At 56.2% G+C, this 18554-nt stretch overlaps 1 protein-coding gene across 1 annotated transcript in view; it reads right to left on the reverse strand.

Moving 5' to 3' along the window:
- Positions 1–17612, reverse strand: part of ATCAY (ATCAY kinesin light chain interacting caytaxin) — a 30104-nt gene extending 12492 nt beyond the window's left edge. Inside the window, exons 1-4 of the mRNA XM_047706108.1 lie at positions 16998–17612; positions 14288–14405; positions 3784–3842; positions 848–1069 (exon numbers count right to left, since the gene is read on the reverse strand). Of these exons, the coding sequence (XP_047562064.1) occupies positions 848–1069; positions 3784–3842; positions 14288–14364 (358 nt within the window). The 5' untranslated portion in view covers positions 14365–14405; positions 16998–17612. The remainder of the gene's footprint in view (positions 1–847; positions 1070–3783; positions 3843–14287; positions 14406–16997) is intronic.
- Between the last annotated feature and the right edge of the window lie 942 nt (positions 17613–18554).

Below are 18554 nucleotides of genomic sequence, written 5' to 3' on the forward strand. Positions count from 1 at the left end.
GGGCTGGGCGCGGCTGAATTCCAGCAAACATCTAAAGAGGTAACACCAGGGGCGCCTGGGGGGCTCAGTCAGTGAAGAGTCTGCCTTCAGCTCAGGTCACGATCCCAAGGTCCTGGGATGGAGCCCTGTATCGGGCTCCCTGCTTAGCGGGGATCCTGCTTCTCCCTCTGCCTCCGCCCCTCCTTCCTGCTCCTGCTTTCTTGCTCCCCACTGCCCCGCCCCCCATCAAATAAATAAATAAAATCTTTTAAAAATAAACAAACAAACTGGTAACACTAATTCTTCTCCCTCTTGGCACTGCAGAAAATTCGGGGCATCCTGGGTGCTGAGCGGGTCTCGTGGGCCCCCCACTCAATGCCGGGGCACTCCCAGTGTGACAGCCCCAGACATTCCCAGACATGACCCCATGACCCCTGGGGCAGGACCGCCCCTCAGGCAAGACCCCTGCACGCCTTGTCCTGTCCCAACCCCTCACTCTACTTCCCTCTTAGCACTGGCAGCCAACAGCAACGAGCTTGTGCTCATGTTGTCTAGCGTCCGTCTTCCTGCCAGCTGGACGCCACCTCTCCTGCCATATCCCCGCCACCCTCCCGGCCCCCCAGTCAGGACCTGCTCCTGCACAAATTGTCCCCCCACACACCTGTGCCATCGGTGGGAAACCTTTCACTTCGGACTCGGTCACATTTGAGAACCACGCGGAAGCCACGAAAACCCCGCAAGTCCACCAGAGAAATGCGTGGGGCATCGCAGCAGGGGACGCACGCTCTGGGCACTGCTCGGTGAGCCCCGGTTGGTGGCCCCGGCCCACGGGAGCCCGAGGGCATGGAGCGAGCGGCCCGGGCCTCACCTTCCCACTCTAGCTCGTTGCCGTTCCCCAGAAACTCCAGCGAGTCAGTCTCGTCGGGGGTCTCGATGTCGTCCACGTTGATGTCCAGGTCGTCAGGGGTGTCCAGGAAGTCGTCAGACAGCAGGGAGCCCTCGCTCTGGTCCAGGGAGATGTTGATCTCCGGGGCGACCAGCGTCTTCCGCTTCCGATGAGCTCCGTTGAAGTTCAACGTGTTGGGAGGGGCTGTTCGGAAAACAGGAAAATGAGATGAAATCATTGTCACTTCTTCTTTCCTTGTCCCCCTCCCCGTCTCCTGACCTGGCGAGAGCTCCGCCCCATCGTGTGGAATGGTCAGAAGTCAGAGGCCATCCTTTGGGGCAGGCAGGGTTCAAGGCTGCAACATTTTACCCTGCACACACATCGCCTCTCTGTCTGCCGGATGGGCCTCAACGCGGGGGGAGTCGGGTCAGGGTCACACGGACGGCCGCGGACCAGCCCCCGGGCAGCCTTCCCTGCTCTGGACCCGCCAGTATCTGCAAGCGCTGTTGCCTCTGGATACGGCAGCAGAGAACGTCCCCTGTGCTACTTGTTACCTCCCCGTGATGTTCACCTCTTTAATGACCGACACGGACCACGCCACGTGAGCCAGGCCCTCTGCAAAGTGCTCTCAGGTTGCAATTTTGCAAGACCCGTGTGAGGCAAGTTCTGTTATTATGCCCTTTATCAGGTGAGCAAACTGAGGCCCAGAGGGGGCGGGTCCTTCCAGATCTCTCCTGAGCTGGTCAGGATGGGCGTGCCTCATGGTTTGAGCTGCTTTCTCCTGGACAGTCCTAGCTGGGACTCTGGTCTCCTTGTAAAAACGACGTCCCTCTCCACCCTAGCTGCCCCTAGTGGATCCCACAGAGAGCTGTGAAGAGTTGGCCCCACGGGGGTGATGGAGGTTACCTTCTGTTCGAGGAAAGGGCCCCCCACCTGCAGTCCCCAAGCCAGCTAGAGGGAAAGAGTCTACCCTCCCAGAGACCCTGGGAAGTCACCCCAGCTTCATTGGTGGACAGCGAGCACAAAGTAAAGGAGCCCGTGGGAGAGACCACATTCAGCGATCTGTAAGTAAATGGACGAGCTCCTCACTTTTCTTTTTCCTTTCAATTTCTCCAGCCCTAAGCTGGAAACAGGGCTCCTGCTCCCTGAGCGGGTAGAGCTGCAGGTCACAGCACAGTGGCAGGGAGCCTGGGGGTTTCCACACAACACTCTCCCCCAGCAGGGAAGCTAGGCAGTGGCGATGCCCCCGGCGGGCCTGCAGGAAAGAGCACTGAGCCAAAGAGCATTGTTCTCCAGCCTTAAAATCCAATAGAATTTGCACTTAAAAAAAAAAAAAAAAGCCTAACAAAATATGTGCTGCCAAGCTTCGGACTCGCTGGGACAGACGATCTTTTTCTTCCCTCCCATTTCTCCTTTTTGGAATGAGGCTATTTATCCCCGACCTGTCCCATCATTATATTTTGGAAGTAGAGAACCTGTTGGGTGTCACACGTTCACAGCTGAAGAGGGATTTTGTCCCGGGATGAACCACACCTGAATCTTCCGCCTCTTAACGTCCCTCAACTGATTAGATGCAGCCCACCCACATTATGGTGCAATCTGCTTTACTCAACATCCACTCATCTATGTGTTAATCTCATGAAGAAAGTGACTCTCAGGGACGCCTGGGTGGCTCAGCTGGTTCAGCAGCTGCCTTCGGCTCAGTTCATGATCCCAGCGTCCTGGGATCGAGTCCCACATCGGGCTCCTTGCTCAGCAGGGAGCCTGCTTCTCCCTCTGCCTCTGCCTGCCTGTGCTCGCGCTCTCTCTCTCTCTCTGACAAATAAATAAATAAAATCTTAAAAAAAAAAAAGTGACTCTCAGGGGGAACATCTAGAATAATGCTTGACCACATCTCTGGGTACTGTGGCCCAGCCACGTGGACACATAAAATTAACCAGCATGTCCTCTCCATCTCCTGTACTAAATAAATCTCATCGGCAAAGTCCCTTTGGCCATGTGAGGACACATTCGCAGATTCCAGGATTAGGATCTGGATATCTTTGGGGGCTCTTATTCAGCCAGCCACACCTAGGAAGGGGGGTACGTTATGACGCAGCCCTCACTGTACAGAAGTAGGAGACAGGGTCGAAAGGGGATGAACCCAAGATCTGGGGATGTGACAACAGCAGGCAGAGCCTGGTGCTCAGGTCAGAAGGAGGACTGGTCCTCTAGGGTGCCCCAGAAAACTGGGACAAGCTGGTCTCTGTCTCTGGCTCATAGGCAGACCTGGCTCTTAGTGCTGTGTGATGTTGGGGATGTGTACAAGTGTACAAGTGTACAGTGTCCCTCTCTGGTCAGTCTTTCCTCTAAAAAGTTGGATGCCATGGTGAGCCACACAGGGGAGATGCAGGCAGAAGGAAGGCCCCCAGCAAGACTCTGAACAGATGCCACGGAGGAGAACACATGTTCAGGGAAGCTCCTCTCGCTATCCTGGACCCCCTATCTCCGAATTCTGGGGTCTGGAACCTCAGAGCCTTGAGCCTTCTTGAGTGCTTAGGGCAGCAGAGCCTTCCCAAGACTGACTGTGCTGGGTAACCCCTGGGCACTTTATATATGTCATCTCATTAAATCCTTACATGCCCCTTTCTGCAGGAAGCTCACTACCTGAATTTAACAGATAAGCACTTGGAGGCACAGAGAGGCTGAGCAACCAGCTCAAGGACACACAGCAACACCACGTGCCAGCTTCGTGACCGGGCCCACACGTCTCTCACCCACACTGGCTATTTTCCCTCCAGGCCTCCGAGCAGAACAACCCCCTTCCCTGACACTCTGCCTGGGAGGCATGGCTTCTGACCCGGGTATAGTCTCAGCCTCAGGCAGAGCGAGATCTGGAAATAGCGCGCCCGCTGCCGCATGCTTAAGGGGACACTTACAGGACGTGTCTTCTGTGGGGCTGCCAAGAGGGTCCATCCCTGTCTCTTCTGGGAGTGGCCTGCAGACATCCGCCACCGGAGCACAGGGAGCAAACAGCAAAAGACTCGGTTAGTTCTGGGGAGTCGCCCGGATGGAACGCACCTGCTCGTCGGCCGGGAGATCATAACACATGAGAGCCGGAGGGCTCCCTTCAGGTCGTCTCGTGGACATCAGGCTGTTCTGTCCTCCTCTTGGAGGCAGAAAGCCAAAACCCAGAGAGAAAGAGGGTCTCATGCAGGGTCACAATTTCTCTTTGGAACAGACGCAGTGCTTTCCGGGGGGCCCTGCAGAGTTGGGCCTCCGACGAATTTTGGCTACTAAATGTGGCAAAAAGCTGTCGAGGAAACACGGCATCAGCCAAAAGAGCTCGCCGCGGTCAGCGCCTGAACGGTTCGAGCGACAGAATACATCACAGGGCATCGGACTGGAAGCCAGAGGTATAAAATGGAGCGTCCATGAGTCCATGAAGAGGTAAATAAATGACTGAATAAATAGGGAGACGAGACAAAATTTCAGTGCAGAAGATGTCCAACGAATGTCAAGGGAGTCCTTCCTGTAAGCTTGGGCTGGGGAGGGGGGATGGCATGCAAATGCGTAGCTAGTGACCAAGCAGGGGTGACACCTGACTGCTCACCGCAGCCAGGGGACCGAGGCAACGTCCGGGTGACAAGCCGTCCCCCAAGATGGCGTCAGGAGAAGGACACTTGACTCGGGGATCTTCCTCCCCAAGCCCATCCCCCCCCAGGTCTCACCGTGAGAAAAGCCCCAGACGAATCCAGGGAAGGGGCTTCCTACCAAACCCCTGCCCCGTCCCCTGCGCCACCGTCAAGGGACACCAAAAACTAGGGAAGTCTGAGAAACAGTCCCAGCCCGGAGGAGCCCAAGGAGACGTGACGACTCTGTCACGTGGGAGCCTGAGACAGGGTCCTGGGACGGAAAAGGGACACTGGGTGAGACTGAGGAAATCGGAATAGATTGTGGAGTTTGCTTACTGAGAACGCATCAACGTGGGTTATTACTTGTGACAGAAGCACCCTTCTAAGGCAAGACGTGAATCACAGGACAAGCCACATACAGAATATGTGGAAACTTTCTGTAATATTTTTGGAACTCTTCTGTAATTCTAAAACTTCTTCCCTTTACTTATTTATTTAGAGAGACGTATGGAGGTTGGGGAGGGGAAGAGGGAGGGAGCAGAGTGCCCGCTACGCGTGGATCCGGACGCGGGGCTCGACCTTCTGAACCCGGAGACGATGATTTAAACCAAGATTGAGTCAGACTGAGCCACCCAGGCGTCCCTGTAAATCTAAGACCCCTAAAAGGGCAAGTTTTTTTCTTTTTTAAATAACACCGCCAACTATGCGTTTGTATCCCTTTAATCCTCGGCTCAGCGTGGATTTGCAAAATAAGACCTTTTTTAAAGATTTTATTTATTTATTTATTTGAGAGAGAGACAGAGAGAGCGAGCAGGGGTTGAACGGAGGGAGAAGAACAAGCAGACCCTGCACTGAGCAGGGAGCCCGACGGGGGCTCAGTCTCACTTCCCTGAGACCATGACCTGAGCCGAAAGCAGGAGTCGGCTGCTCACCCGACTGAGCCACGCAGGTGCCCCAAAATAAAACCTTTTTTTTTTTTCTTGGTGATACCTGGGCCCCTCCGGGGAGCGAACGCTCATGCTGCCGGAGTTTGACCCACGCGCTGCGCAGGTCCTTTGCTCCTGGGAGATACTGGGTTGGAGGCAGGACTTTTGCAAAGCCCAAAGGCTCCCAGAGGCCCCAGCCGCAGGCCGTGCTGGCCCGGGGAAGCACTGCCTCCCCTGGGACACTCAGCAGGAGAGGAGGGGATGGACGGTGCGTTCCTTCCCTTTTGAGGACCTGTTCCTCTGGGCGCGGGGCTGGTTTGCTTCTCCCTCTTCTGCTCGCCTTCCTCCCACTCCGCAAACATCTAGGGTTCCTTGAGCAAACACTCCCCGCCCAGGTGCAGTGGAGGGTCTGGGGGGGTAAGGGAAGGACGGAACCTCGCTCTGCTCCCATGCAGGTCAAAGGGCCGCATTGGAAAGTCCCACAGGAAGGGACGACATACGTCCACACGAAGGCTCACACCCCAGTGTTCACAGTGACAGGAGTCACAGCAGTCAAAACGTGGAAGCACCCCAAATGTCCACTGACAGATGCACAGATACACGCGGGGTGTCCCCCACGCACGGGCAGGTCACCCGGCCCCAGCAGGAGCGAGGCACCTCCACGCGCAGCCCCGGACCCGACCCCGAGCCCACGACGCGCAGGGAGGGAACCAGACACAGGAGGCCACACAGGGTGTGAGCCCATGCGTGTGACACGCCCAGACCAGGCTCCTCCACAGACGGGACGGGAAGGGGGCTTGTGGGGGCTGGGGGATGGGGGTGACAAGTGGCTGCCAAGGGGGACGAGTTTTCATTTTGGGGAGGTGGAATGTTCAGGAACTCAATAGAGGTGAGAGCTGCTTAACATCGTAAATGTACCAAACGCAACTGAGTTGTGTGCCCACAACTGCTGCTCAGCGGGTCGCCTGCTTCTCCCTCTGCCCCTCCCCCTGCTTCTGGCCGTGCTCTCTCTCTCTCTCTCTCTCTCTGTCAAATATTAAATAAAATTTTAAAAAAGAAAAACAAGCTTGGAATGAGGTCAGAAGAGGCCGACAAGGCAGACACACCCGCTGCGAGTCCCTGCTGCTAGCCCTGGTCTGCAGCTCCACGGGAGTGACCCACAGAGCCCAGGGCCCCAGAGCCCAGAAACACACCTGCCACCTGCCAGCTTACCCCAGGCGGCAGACTGACGGCGGTGGCCCCGCGGCAGGTCTCGTCCTGCCCACGCGGCCCTGGAAGACACTTTAATTTGCGGTCGGATCAGAGACGAGCCACAAACATTTTGGATTTTTGTCTTTTTTCAACCACGGCCCTGCCGTCTGTGAGTGGTAACCAAGCGCCAGGAGCGAATTGCGGGCCGCTCCCCTGGGTGCTGGCACGTCATTCTGGCTCCCTACGGTCCTGTCCACCGCCGGCCCGGCGCCCGCCGCGGTCTCCGGCTGCGATTCCCGTGCGGGGCGAGCCGGAATCGTACTCACCGCACGAGCAGGGCGCCCGCGGCGGGCCTGCTGGGGATGTTCATACCCGCTCCTCACAGCACCTCTAGGAGGCAGGGAGGAGCCCACTGCGCAGAGGAGGAAACTGAGGCTGGCCTCTGACCTCCACCCCTCCCCGGAGGGGAGGAGTTACAACCCGGGGGCGGAGCTGGTGCCAGTCGTTGCTCTCTACCTCCCCCTGGTGCTCGTTCGGCGCACGGGCACCGACCCCAGTGGGGACATCAGGGAAAAATCCACCAGCCTGGGAGCCTGGGCCTCTGGACCACCTGTCCTGCCCCCGTCTCCCCCCTGCCGGAGGGAAGCTGCACAGTTTTGCAGCCCGGGCTGTCCTGTTCCTATCAGGATGTGATGCAGCCACCCCACCCTGGACGGGTCCACCGTAAATCACATGTCGGCTACAACCTAGCAGAACGTGGCCCGGTGACAGCGGAAAGGTCAAGGTGGGGAAAGCATCTAGCTGCTTGGTGCAGACGGGGAGACTGAGGCCCCAGGGAGGCGGAGCGGGTGTCTGAGAGAGCCTGGAAGCACACTCCCGCTCTGCCACTTTCCAGGGTGACGCGTGTGGGTGGTACCCTTCCCGCTGAGCCGGTTTTCCGCATCTGTAAAATGGGAACGGAACTAGCCCTTCCTTTCCACTCAACTAACAAAGGCATGTTGGGTGTCGGACCTCCGGGATACATCCCCAACCCGAGCAGAGCGAGGACAGACTCCCCGGCCAGGCTGCAGGAACAGTGAGTCGATGGACCACCCAGGGGCTGCTGTCAAGACGCCTGGTAGATGGACATCCCCCATCCTGGGACGCCAAGGGAAAGACACTACACTCAACAAGGCGGGTCTCCTGCCACCGACGGACGTCAAGGTCTCCCCGATGAAGAAGCAGCTTTGTCCTCACTACCACGGGAGACTCCAGCCTGCCCTGGGCATTTCAGACACGCCGGTCCCCGCAGGCTGTGAGCCGCTGCCTTGGAGTAAGTCGCGAGATGGAAAATATACCTCCTCGGGGCGCCGGGGCGTCTCAGTCGGTGAAACGTCCGGCTCTTGATTTTGACTCAGGTCATGATCTCGGGGGCCCTGAGAGGGAGCCCCGCAGGGGCCTCCGTGCTCAGCGGGGAGTCTCTCTCTCCCTCTGCCCTCGCCCTGCTCCCTCTTTCAAAATAAAGATAGAGATACATACTTATGTACAAAATAATATAGAAAATATATAATATATTCTATATATTACATATAAAATATACATGTAATTATATATATGATTATATGTAATTGCACATAATTGTACGTGTAACATAAAAATATAATAATAGTATATGTTAACAAAGAATGGTAAATTAACAAATGCAGTAACACAAATATAAATAATTTCTGGTTTTTTTTTAAGATGTTTAACTTATAGATTTGACAGAGAGAGAGCGCACAAGTAGGCAGAGAGGCAGGCAGAGGCAGAGGGAGAAGCAGGCTCCCCGCCGAGCAGGGAGCCCGATGCGGGCCTCCATCCCAGGACCCTGGGATCACGACCTGAGCCGAAGGCAGAGGCTTCTCTGAGCCACCGAGGTGCCCCAAGTAGTTTCTATATCAATATATAATTATATAATATGACATGTTATGTAATTATTGTATAACTTTTAACATAAATATGATGAGTAATATATATCATATATGTAGAAAATGGAAAACTATTGGTTCTGCTTCTTTGCAGGGACGCTGACTGATACTGGAGGAGAGAAAGTTAACAATGGAGTAAACCAATAGATGAAGGAAGCCGAGGGTGATATTCGCCACAAATAAGCCAGAAGAATTGGGAGGAGAGGAGGTGCAGTGGTGGGCAGTCAGGGAAGGCATCTTTGAGGAGGCGACTTTTTTTTTTTTAAAGATTTTATTTATTTATTTGACAGAAAGATCACAAGCAGGCAGAGAGGCAGGCAGAGAGAGAGAGAGGGAGAAGCAGGCTCCCTGCTGAGCAGAGAGCCCGATGCGGGGCTTGATCCCAGGACTCTGAGATCATGACCTGAGCCGAAGGCAGCGGCTTAACCCACTGAGCCACCCAGACGCCCCTGAGGAGGCGACTTTTGAACGGATCCCTGAAAGCAGGAGGCTGGCAGTGTGGGAAGCCCGGGGCAAGGACACTCCATTTGGGCAGAGGCTCTGAGGCGGGAATGAGCTTGGAGAGAACAAGGAACAGATCAGAAAGGCGCCAGTGGGGTGGGGGGGAGGGGATGGAGGATGGGGGAGGGGGATGGGTAATGGGGGAGGGGAGGGGATGGAGGGCGGCCTGCTCCAGACGTAATTATGGTATGAAGAGGTCATCCTGGATTAACGGGGCCCTAAATCTGGTGAGCGGCATGTGGATGAGAACCAGGGAATTTGGATGCAGACACAGGGATGGGGCCACGTGAGGAAGAGACAGACTGCAGGGAAGCCCCAGGATTGTAGGCTGCCCAGAAGCTGAGAGAGGCAGGAAGGAGCGTCCCCTTCAGAGGGAGCAGGGCCTTGGTGACACCTTGACTTTGGATTTCTAGCCTCTAGAACCCAGCTCTGTTGTCCCATGCAGCCCGCAGCATGGAATCCAGATCTCTCACCGGCACCCCTCCAGCTCACGACATCTGGGAGCCCTCTACCCCATTCCTGCCACCTAGCTGGGCTCCGGGGCTGCATTCCCTACCACACCAAGGCCTCCTATGCCCCAGTGCCTTTGCACCTATCACCCCTCTGTCCAGGGTGCTGCTTCCTGCTTTCTCTGTTGGCCTCCTGCAAGGACGTGCCGTGCCTCTTCCTATCTTGCTTTGGGGAGTCACGGGCCCGGCCCTCAGAGAAGCAGCTGGTGGAAGGACAGACTGGGTGAGGGCACAACTGTGAGTGCTGGGAAGGACCAGCGGGAGCACCAGCAATTTGGAGTGTCTCTGCGGCTCAACAGGGCAGACCTCACAGGCCGCTCCTGGCTCAAGTCCGCCCTCACATTCCAGCCTCTGGCTTTGGATTTCCAGGGCATGAGACAAGGGAATTGGAGATGCACTTTGACCATGTCCCCTGCCCTGCCTGTGCTCCAGGACTTGGAGGGCATCGCGCTTGGGCATTGCTGCCTCAGTCTCCCCTCTGGGGATGGCGAGCCTCCATCTCTGCCGGCCTGAGGCCGTTTCTGGTGCGCGGCAAACACACAGTCTCTTTCTGGGTGGAGGGAGGCTTTTCCGAGGCTAGAGACTGGGCTGACAATGTTGGGGCCTCACAGCATGACATCCCCAAAGCCCAGCCCAGGGAACCAGAAAGGTCTAAAAGGTTACTCGTTGGCCACTTGGTGGTTTCTAGATGTCTGGACAGATGTGCCATTGTGCCTTCTCGGTAAGGTCCAACACCCCTGTCCCTTCATCCCCCTCGAGGTCCCCCCCCCGCACCACAGCCTCAGGGAGGTTCCCCAGACCTTGGGGGGGCACCACAGCCCTGCCCCCACCCAACTACACACCCTGCAGTCGGGCTGGGTCTTTGCAAAGAGGACGTTACAGACTAAATCACGTTCCCCACCCCCACACCCAAATTCACATACTGAAGGACCAAACCCCAATGTGACTGCATTTGGAGATGGGCCTTTAAGAGGCAGTCAGGTTAAAGGAGATCACAAAGGGGGCCTTGATCCCATCAGGTTGTGCTTTATAAGAAGCGGGAGCGACTGGGGCGCCTGGGTGGCTCAGTGGGTTAAAGCCTCTGCCTTCAGCTCAGGTCATGATCCCAGGGTCCTGGGATCGAGCCCCACATTGGGCTCTCTGCTCAGCGGGGAGCCTGCTTCCTCCCCCCCACCCCTGCCTGCCTCTCTGCCTACTTGTGATCCCTGTCTGTCAAATAAATAAATAAAATCTTTAAAAAAAGAAGAAGGGGGAGCGACAGGAGTGATCTCTCTGCTCGGGAGTGAGCACAGAGGAAAGACCATGATGGCCAGAGGGCAGCCGACTACAAGCCCGGAAAAGAGCCCTCACTGAGCCCAACCCTGACGGCCCCCTGACCTGACTTCCTGCCTCCAGGAAGGTGCGAGCGTAATTGTCACTGGAACCCTGTTTTGTCAGCATAAGCAGACTGGGACTGAGGAGGAGACCAGAAGCCATGAGCCGGCTCGTCTGGAGCACAGGACAGAGAAGGGCAGAGCTGAGGAGGGCGCAGTGGTGCTCAGAGCCCTCTACCACTTCGTGCCCTGAACCCATAGTGGCCACACATGTTTGGGACGGTTGGGGTGTGTGCCACATGAAATCAGCTCTGCGTGTGTCTTGGGCTGTGGGAGAGAGAATGCTCTGGCATGGCCCCAGGCAGGGACAGAGAGATACAAACAGGAAGAGGGGCAGAGAGACCAAGGAGGGAGGGAGAGACAGAGAGAGACACAGAAAGGGGAGAGACATAGGAGGGAAGGAGAGATGGGGGAGGGAAGAAGAAAGCAAAGGGAGTGTAATTCTAATTGGCAAATCTGGGGAAAAGTCTACAGATATGCCTTACACTATTCTTGTAATTTTTTTATTCTAAGTTTAGAACTATATCAGAATAAAAAATTACAAACAAAACCCACGGCCACTTGCTTGTGGAGGGAAGGGCAGACTGAGGCACCAGTCAGGCATCTGTCCACCCCTGTCCCTGCCTCTCCTTAGCTGTGAGATGCTGACCAAGATGCCCCCTCAGCTTTCTGTCCATCTCTCAACCTGCTTCCACTGGCCTCAGGGCCTTTGCACACACTGCTCTCCGAGCTTCGAATGCTCAGCCCCTACCCCTAGCCTTCTTCATCCTTCACAGCTTAGGACCAGTGCCCTCCCCAACCTCTCTACTCTCTCCAACCTGTTCAGACACGCCGGCCCCCAGGTCTAGGCATTCCCCCAGCTACCATGAACCCAGCTTCAGTTTTATATTGGGTTTATAAGTTTATAAGTTCACAAGGGAAAAGCGTGTTTCTGCCCCAGACTGAATGCCCCACAAGGCTGTCTTGTCTTGTTTGCTGTGTGTCCCCAGTGTCTTGCCCAGGGCCTGGCATACAGTGGGTGCAGAGCCTTACAGAGAATGGAGATAAAAAGCGGCGAGCTACATCCTCTCCGGGCTGCCCTCTGGGGGAGAGGTGAAGAAAGATGGTACAAGGTCATGGTGGCAGGAGGGGCTGTGGGCACAGGGCCAGCCCTCGGGCACCCTGAGCTGGACGATGCCTCCGGGGAGGGATCACTGAGCTGGAAGGAACAGAACTGCGGGCTGTCGGGCACCAGACAGAAGAGCTTCTGTGGTCGGGCACCCGGCTGCCCCAGCAAGGAGCTGCTCTCCCGTCTTGCGGAGCGAGGAAGGCAGATGCTGCGGCTGAGGACTGGCTCCCGCCCCAGGGCTGCACAGTGGGGCCACTGTGCCGCAGACACTGGCCCACTGAACCCGGAGAGGGACCCTCTGCAGCTGGAGAGACTCACTTGAAATTCGCATCTGCAGCTGCCCCATTCCTCTCAGCAAGGTTTGGGAGGGGGCTGGCTTTTACATGGTGGGGGGGGGGAAGGGCAGGGAGCGGGATGAACAAGGCCCCGCTGAGATAACCCGTCGGAGGGGGACTATGCGTTCTGTGGCCTGCCTCACGCGGAGAGCCCACCCCTGCCCCCTCGTGCCGCACGCCTCAGCCAGGTCCCCCAACGGCTCTGCGAGCGAGGGATTAACTTCCCCGCTTCACAGACACAGAAACTGAGGCACAAGGAAGTCTTCGGCCCCTCAGGGGCTGGGATTTTCTGGAGCTGGAGACCCTCTTCCCATGTGCTTTTGCAGAGGGACGGTTACATCATGAGCTCCTGGGCATCAGCCCCTGCGGTACACTGTTACGGAAGGACGGAGGCGGGCCGAGTGTCCCGCCATCGGATTAAGGGAGCCTGTGCCAACTACGTTCCTTACCCCAGGCCACCCCAAGGAGCAAACAGAGGGACACGAGGCCTGGTGGCTCACATGTCTCCACTCCCTTCCCGCACGGCGTCTTACTCCTGCCCGTGACCGTCCCCCGCTTGCTCAATAGCTACTGAGCGCCGACCGTGCGCCGGGGTCTGTCCTCTTGCTGCATACAATGGCAATCCAACCCAATGCCCCAGCTGGGGGGGGTGGGTCTGGTGGGGGAAACACTACAAACAAGATACTTATGTGACGTATTTAAGGTATTAGACTTGCCGAGTGTCCTGTGGCTAAGAACCACCGTGCACTTAGTGGCTTACAGCAGCACACATTCGTTCTCGTACCATTCCAGAGGCCGGAGGGAGTCCGAAATCGGCTTCACGGGGCTGAAGGCAAGGTGTGGGCAGGGCCGGTTCCTTCTGAAAGCTCGAAGGGAGAATCTGGGAAAGGTTTGAAGACAGGCTCTCCCTTCGAGCTTTCGGAAGCACCCTTGCGATGACGTGGGGACAGCTCAGGGTCATGTCCCCATTTTGAGGTCCTTAGCTTCATCACATTTGCAGAGTGACTTTGCTGTGCAGGGGAACAATCGCAGGGCACGGGGATTAGGATGTGGAAGTCTTTGGGGGCCGCTGTTTAGGAAGGAAACCATTCAGGGACTGAGCCAGTGGGTGATGAATGGCCCCAAGAGGTCCCCTCCGGGAGGGAAGCTTGTGCGCCGAGATCCGAGGGAAGCAAGGGAAGCACGGTGTCTGCGAAGGGCATTCCAGGCAGAGGGAACAGCCAGTGCAAAGTCCGACAGTCAGCACCGGGAAGGAATGGGAAGGAGCTTCTAGAACTGGAGGGGCATGAAGGGGATGTGATGGGAGAGAGATGGAAGAAGGAGGGGAGGCTGAATGGGGATTTTCCCTGGGGAGGGCCTCTGCCTGCAGGTTTTTTTTTTTTTTTTTAAGATTTTATTTATTTATATGACAGAGAGAGATCACAAGTAAGCAGAGAGGCAGGCAGAGTGAGAGGGGGGAAGCAGGCTCGCCACTGAGCAGAGAGCCCGATGCGGGACCCCATCCCAGGACCCTGGGATCATGACCTGAGCTGAAGGCAGAGGCTTTAATCCACTGAGCCACCCAGGTGCCCCTGCCTTCAGGGGTTTTAAGCAGGAGTAGGATGAGATCCCTCTGCCTGCCACAGGTAAAAAAAATGTGGTAATACCTGGATTCATGGGAACACGTGTAAGAACATAACAGTCATGAGAAGGTTGTCGAAGAATGTTCAGAGCTTTTAAAACAGCGTGGGAATGGGGGGTTTGGGGCGGCTTTGGTGGAGGTGGGGGGGTGAGGAATCAATCTTAAAAAAATTCAGCAAATATTTGTTACGTGCCTGGCCCCATGCACCGGCGGCGTCCCCCGCACCCCAGCTCAGAGAAGCGGTGGGCATCCCTCCACCAAATGCGACAGGTGGGATGTGGAGATAGAGAAGCGGTACCTGGGAAGATCTTCGTCCTGCCATTCTTCCTTCACATCCACGTTTTCCATCCGGAGCGTGGCTTCAGTGGTCCCCATGAGAACCGAGGAGAGGCACTGACGTGAAGCAGAGATGAACCCTGAAGGTGGGCCAAACGGAAGCCTTACTGGATGGTCATTGTACTAACAACCCCCCACCCACGTGTGGCCCTTCAGATCAACATGCAGAACGTTGCATCCTTCGTTACACTGAATCACTGGGATGGGCCCCAGGAGGTTTCCCCAGGTCCCAGGTGAGAAAACAGAGATGTAGAGAGCTGACTACCACCACATGGGTCTGGAATTTGAACCCAGGTGAGGGGCTGAGTCACCAGGTATCAGCCCACCTCGCTATGAAGCTCTGAAATCCGTTCTCCTTAGGGCTCATCATCCCTCCCTTACCTTGGATTTAAACTGGGAAGCAATAAATCCAACTAAAATCATTTATACTAAAGTGTTAGTGACTAATATACTTAAGCTTCCTCGCTGGGACTCTTTTTTGGTTTCTTTTAAAAGATTTTTAAAAATTTTATTTATTTATTTGAGAGAGACAGAGATTAAGAGTGAGAGAGCACAAGCAGGATGAGAGGCAGAGGGAGAAACAGACTCCCCACTGTGCAGAGAGCCCCATGCGGGACTCCATCCTGGGACCCCAGCATCATGACCTGAGCTGAAGGCAGGTGCTGAACCGACTGAACCACCCCGGTGCCTGGGGCTGACGCTTTCAAATAGGACCTGGTTGACCCCAGCCCACCTCTACCTTCTCCAGGTTACCTGCCCTGCTCCTTTACCCCCAACAAAGAAGCAGGTCTCGACCCCACGACCTCAGGACTAGGGCCGGCAGCATGGAAAGAGACTGGGGCTGGAAGCTGGGGTCGTAATTCTTACTAAGCACAAAACACAAGTTTTGTTTTTATTTTTCTGAGGAGCTGGGAACCGGATGGGGAGACAGGCAGCACCCTGAATAGTGACTCCCCCGGTCACCCCTCCCAGCTTCAGTAGCCCCATCTGCAAACCGAAAAGTTGCACTAGAAAGGAGCTTTATGTAATACCTTTTTGGACATAACATTCCAGGATCTTAAACTTGGTCAACTCCATGGGTTCCACGCTTTGAAACCAGTGGCTTCCAACTGCGGATAATGTTGCCCTCGCCCCTTCCCCCAGAAGACACTTGCCAATGTTTACAGGCATTTTGGTGTCCCAGCTTGGGGAGGAGGCTACTGGGATCAAGTGCACGGAGCCCAGGGATGCTGCTCAACACCGCAAGGGGCTCAAGATGCACCCCCTCAGGACCAAGAACGATCCAGTCGAACCGCCCATAGATGAGATCGAGAAACCCTGTCTTAATTGAACGCTTGGGAAGGGAACTTGGGCTGGGCTTGACAGTCACTACAGAGCGCTCGCTGTGTCCTTGCTGCCCATCCTCCAAGCAGCTCCTGGGTTCTTATTCGCACACGCCAGCACCTAAGCCTTCCCCTCCCCCCCCCCGTCCCCACCCCCCACCCTTCCAGATGCCGAGGCTACCCCTCTGCAGAGCCGGTGCAAGGCTAACGGTTTGGGCGTGGATAGCAGCCCTCGTGGGCGGGGTCTGCATTCGCGGTTGCGGGTCCGGGTCGGGTCGGGAGAGGGAAGAGGGAAGGCCAGGCAGCGGGGGAGGGGTAACTAAAATTAGACACCCCCCCTCCCCCGCCACACACACTTGGGTGAGAGTTTCCCACTGGATTCTTGTCACCGTTCTGAATGTCGTCATTCATTCATGGAGGAGGGACAGTAAGACGCAGTACGCCAAAAAAAAAAATAAATAAAAAAAAAATAAATAAATAAAATAAAAATAAAAAAATCTCTTCTTATGCCTGGGGCGAGAACAACCACCCAGAACCTTGCTGCAGGAGAAAGTTAGGGTCAATGGAAATGAATTTCCTTTCGGGGGAGAGCGAGGTCTCTGCATCTGTTTTCCTTATCCCGAGCCGGGTGTGACCTCAGCCCCCAGGAAGCATAACCCCCCCAATCCCACCTAGGGCCGGGACCCTGGAGCCACACATGCCGGCCCCACGATCCTCTCAATGTGGGGTGTGGTGGGTCCCCGTGGGCCCTGCACACTCCTGTCCTAAGATCCCGACTTCACGTTTGAGGATGGAGAATGAGGCAAGGCGAGGGGCCGCTCGACTGCGAGGCTCGGCTCTGTGCTGTTGAATTACCGGTGTGTCACATTCAAATTCAGACGGGGAAGGAGGAATCAGTGCTCAGCCTTCTCCCTTCCTTCCCACCCCATAGGCAAGCCTCTGTGTACACATCTAGCAAGTCTTTTTTTTTTTTTTCCTCCAAATCCGCTCACGGTGTTATAAATAGGGAATGCACAGAGATGGGACGTGTACATCTCGGTCTCTTAGGAAGCGTCCCAGAGAGAGGCTGAGGGTTTTATCAGCCTAATCTCTAAGCACGTCCTGAAAATGGTGCAGTCCTCCGCGGAGCAGGTGCATGGTGGGCACGGAAGGCAGACTGTGGGTGTGTATGCCTGCGGATGGTTTTCCCCGGCACCGGGAGACATGGCTGTGTTGCCATCCGGAGAATCACAAGACCGCGGCTCCCCGCCTGCTCCAACCCGCCCCACCTGCCAGAAGGGGCTTTGCGGCCGCGGATGCCTCGGGACAGACCTCGCCGGGCAGGGCTGCGAGAAAGGAAGGGGGACTCACCTCGGAGGCCTCCGCCGGTTACGCGCGAACAAAGGCGAGCCCGGCGCGGAGGCAGCCGGACACCCCTCGCCTTCGGAGCGCAGTCCCCGGGCCTTCAGAGCATCCGAGGAGGACGCGCGCAGGGGCGGACTCCGAACCCGGGGAAGGTCACCCGAGCAACGTGGCGGCGCAGATGGGCGCTTTCGTCCGGAGGTGGGGGACGGCTGCAGCGAGCGGGCGGCGGCCCCTTGGCCGGCCGCGCTCCAGGCCCCTGCCACCGCCGCAGACCGTGCCTCCGAGGTGTTTTCTCCTCGCCAGCTCGCAGCTGGCGGAGGCTCGGCTGCCCTGAGACAGTTAATTATGCTGCTTTTGTGTGCAGGGTGGGTGAGTGGGGGCAGGGCCGACCGAAAAGCACAGCCCCTGCCAGAATCCGGTGCTCCCCATTGGCTGAAAGGGGAGTATTTCCAAGAGACTCACCAGGGGCAGAAGCGGAAATGATTTCCCGATGGCGCATCACAGATTGAAAAACAAAACAAGGAACAAACAAACAAATAAATAAACGACGGCGATGGCCTCATTCCCTAGATTAGGAGGGAGGGAGGGAGGGAGGGAGGGGAAATAGCTTTAGGACCCATTCCCTGGGTCCCTAGCCGGCGGCTCCCGGTGGACCAAGCCGCGCGGGCCGAGGACCCCGCTGCGTGCTGGGGAGGCCGAATCCTCCGAGACACACTTGCTGGGGAGGGGGTGGGCACCGAGGGAAAGGCGCCCCCTGCAGTTGTGCGCCGCAGGGGCCCTGCCTTGGCGGACGCATGAAGAGTGCAACCTCTGAAATCCGATCAGAAGGGGGTTCGAACCCTGGCTGGGAGGCTAACGAGCGGGGACACACCGCGGGGTGAGTGATCTGCCGGGCCTCAGTTTCCCCATCTCTGAAACGGAAACATCATGGTACTGGCGTTTGGGCGTGTCATGAGATGATGTAGGAGAGCACTTCGCAGGGCGCCCGAGAGAGCTTCTCTACGTGGTTTGTGTTGCTGTGTCTATTTTTAGACCCGTAGCGGGTTGAATGGTGGCCCCCACGAGACGTGACCATGTCCTAACCTCTGGAACCTGTGAATCTGACCTTATTCGGAAAAAGGGTCTTTGCAGACGGAATTAGGAATCCAGAACTCTCATCTGGAGATGAGGTCCCGTAGATTTACGGTGAATCCCAAATCCAACCACAATTGTCTTTACATCTGCAAACCAAGGAATGCCAAGGATCGACAGCAACCCCCAGAACCTGGACAGGCATAGAATGGATTCTCCCTCACAGTCTCCAAAAGCAACCAACCCTGTCAGTACCTTGAGTTTCAACTTCTGGCCTCCAGAACTGCCAGAGAATAGATTTCTGTGGTGATTTTTTTTGGGGGGAGGTGGGGGGACCTGCACCTGGTTTCTGATACTTTGTTACAACAGCCCCAGGAAATGAACCAATCCCCCCACCCCAGTAGGAGCCCGTTGCCTATTGCTTTTTCACTTCAGTGGTTTTTCACCTGTTCTGTAAACACATCCCACCACAGGGCCTTTGAACCTGCTGTT

The sequence above is a fragment of the Lutra lutra genome, chromosome 1, assembly GCF_902655055.1.
Source record: "Lutra lutra chromosome 1, mLutLut1.2, whole genome shotgun sequence".
NCBI classification, from domain to species: Eukaryota; Metazoa; Chordata; class Mammalia; order Carnivora; family Mustelidae; genus Lutra; species Lutra lutra.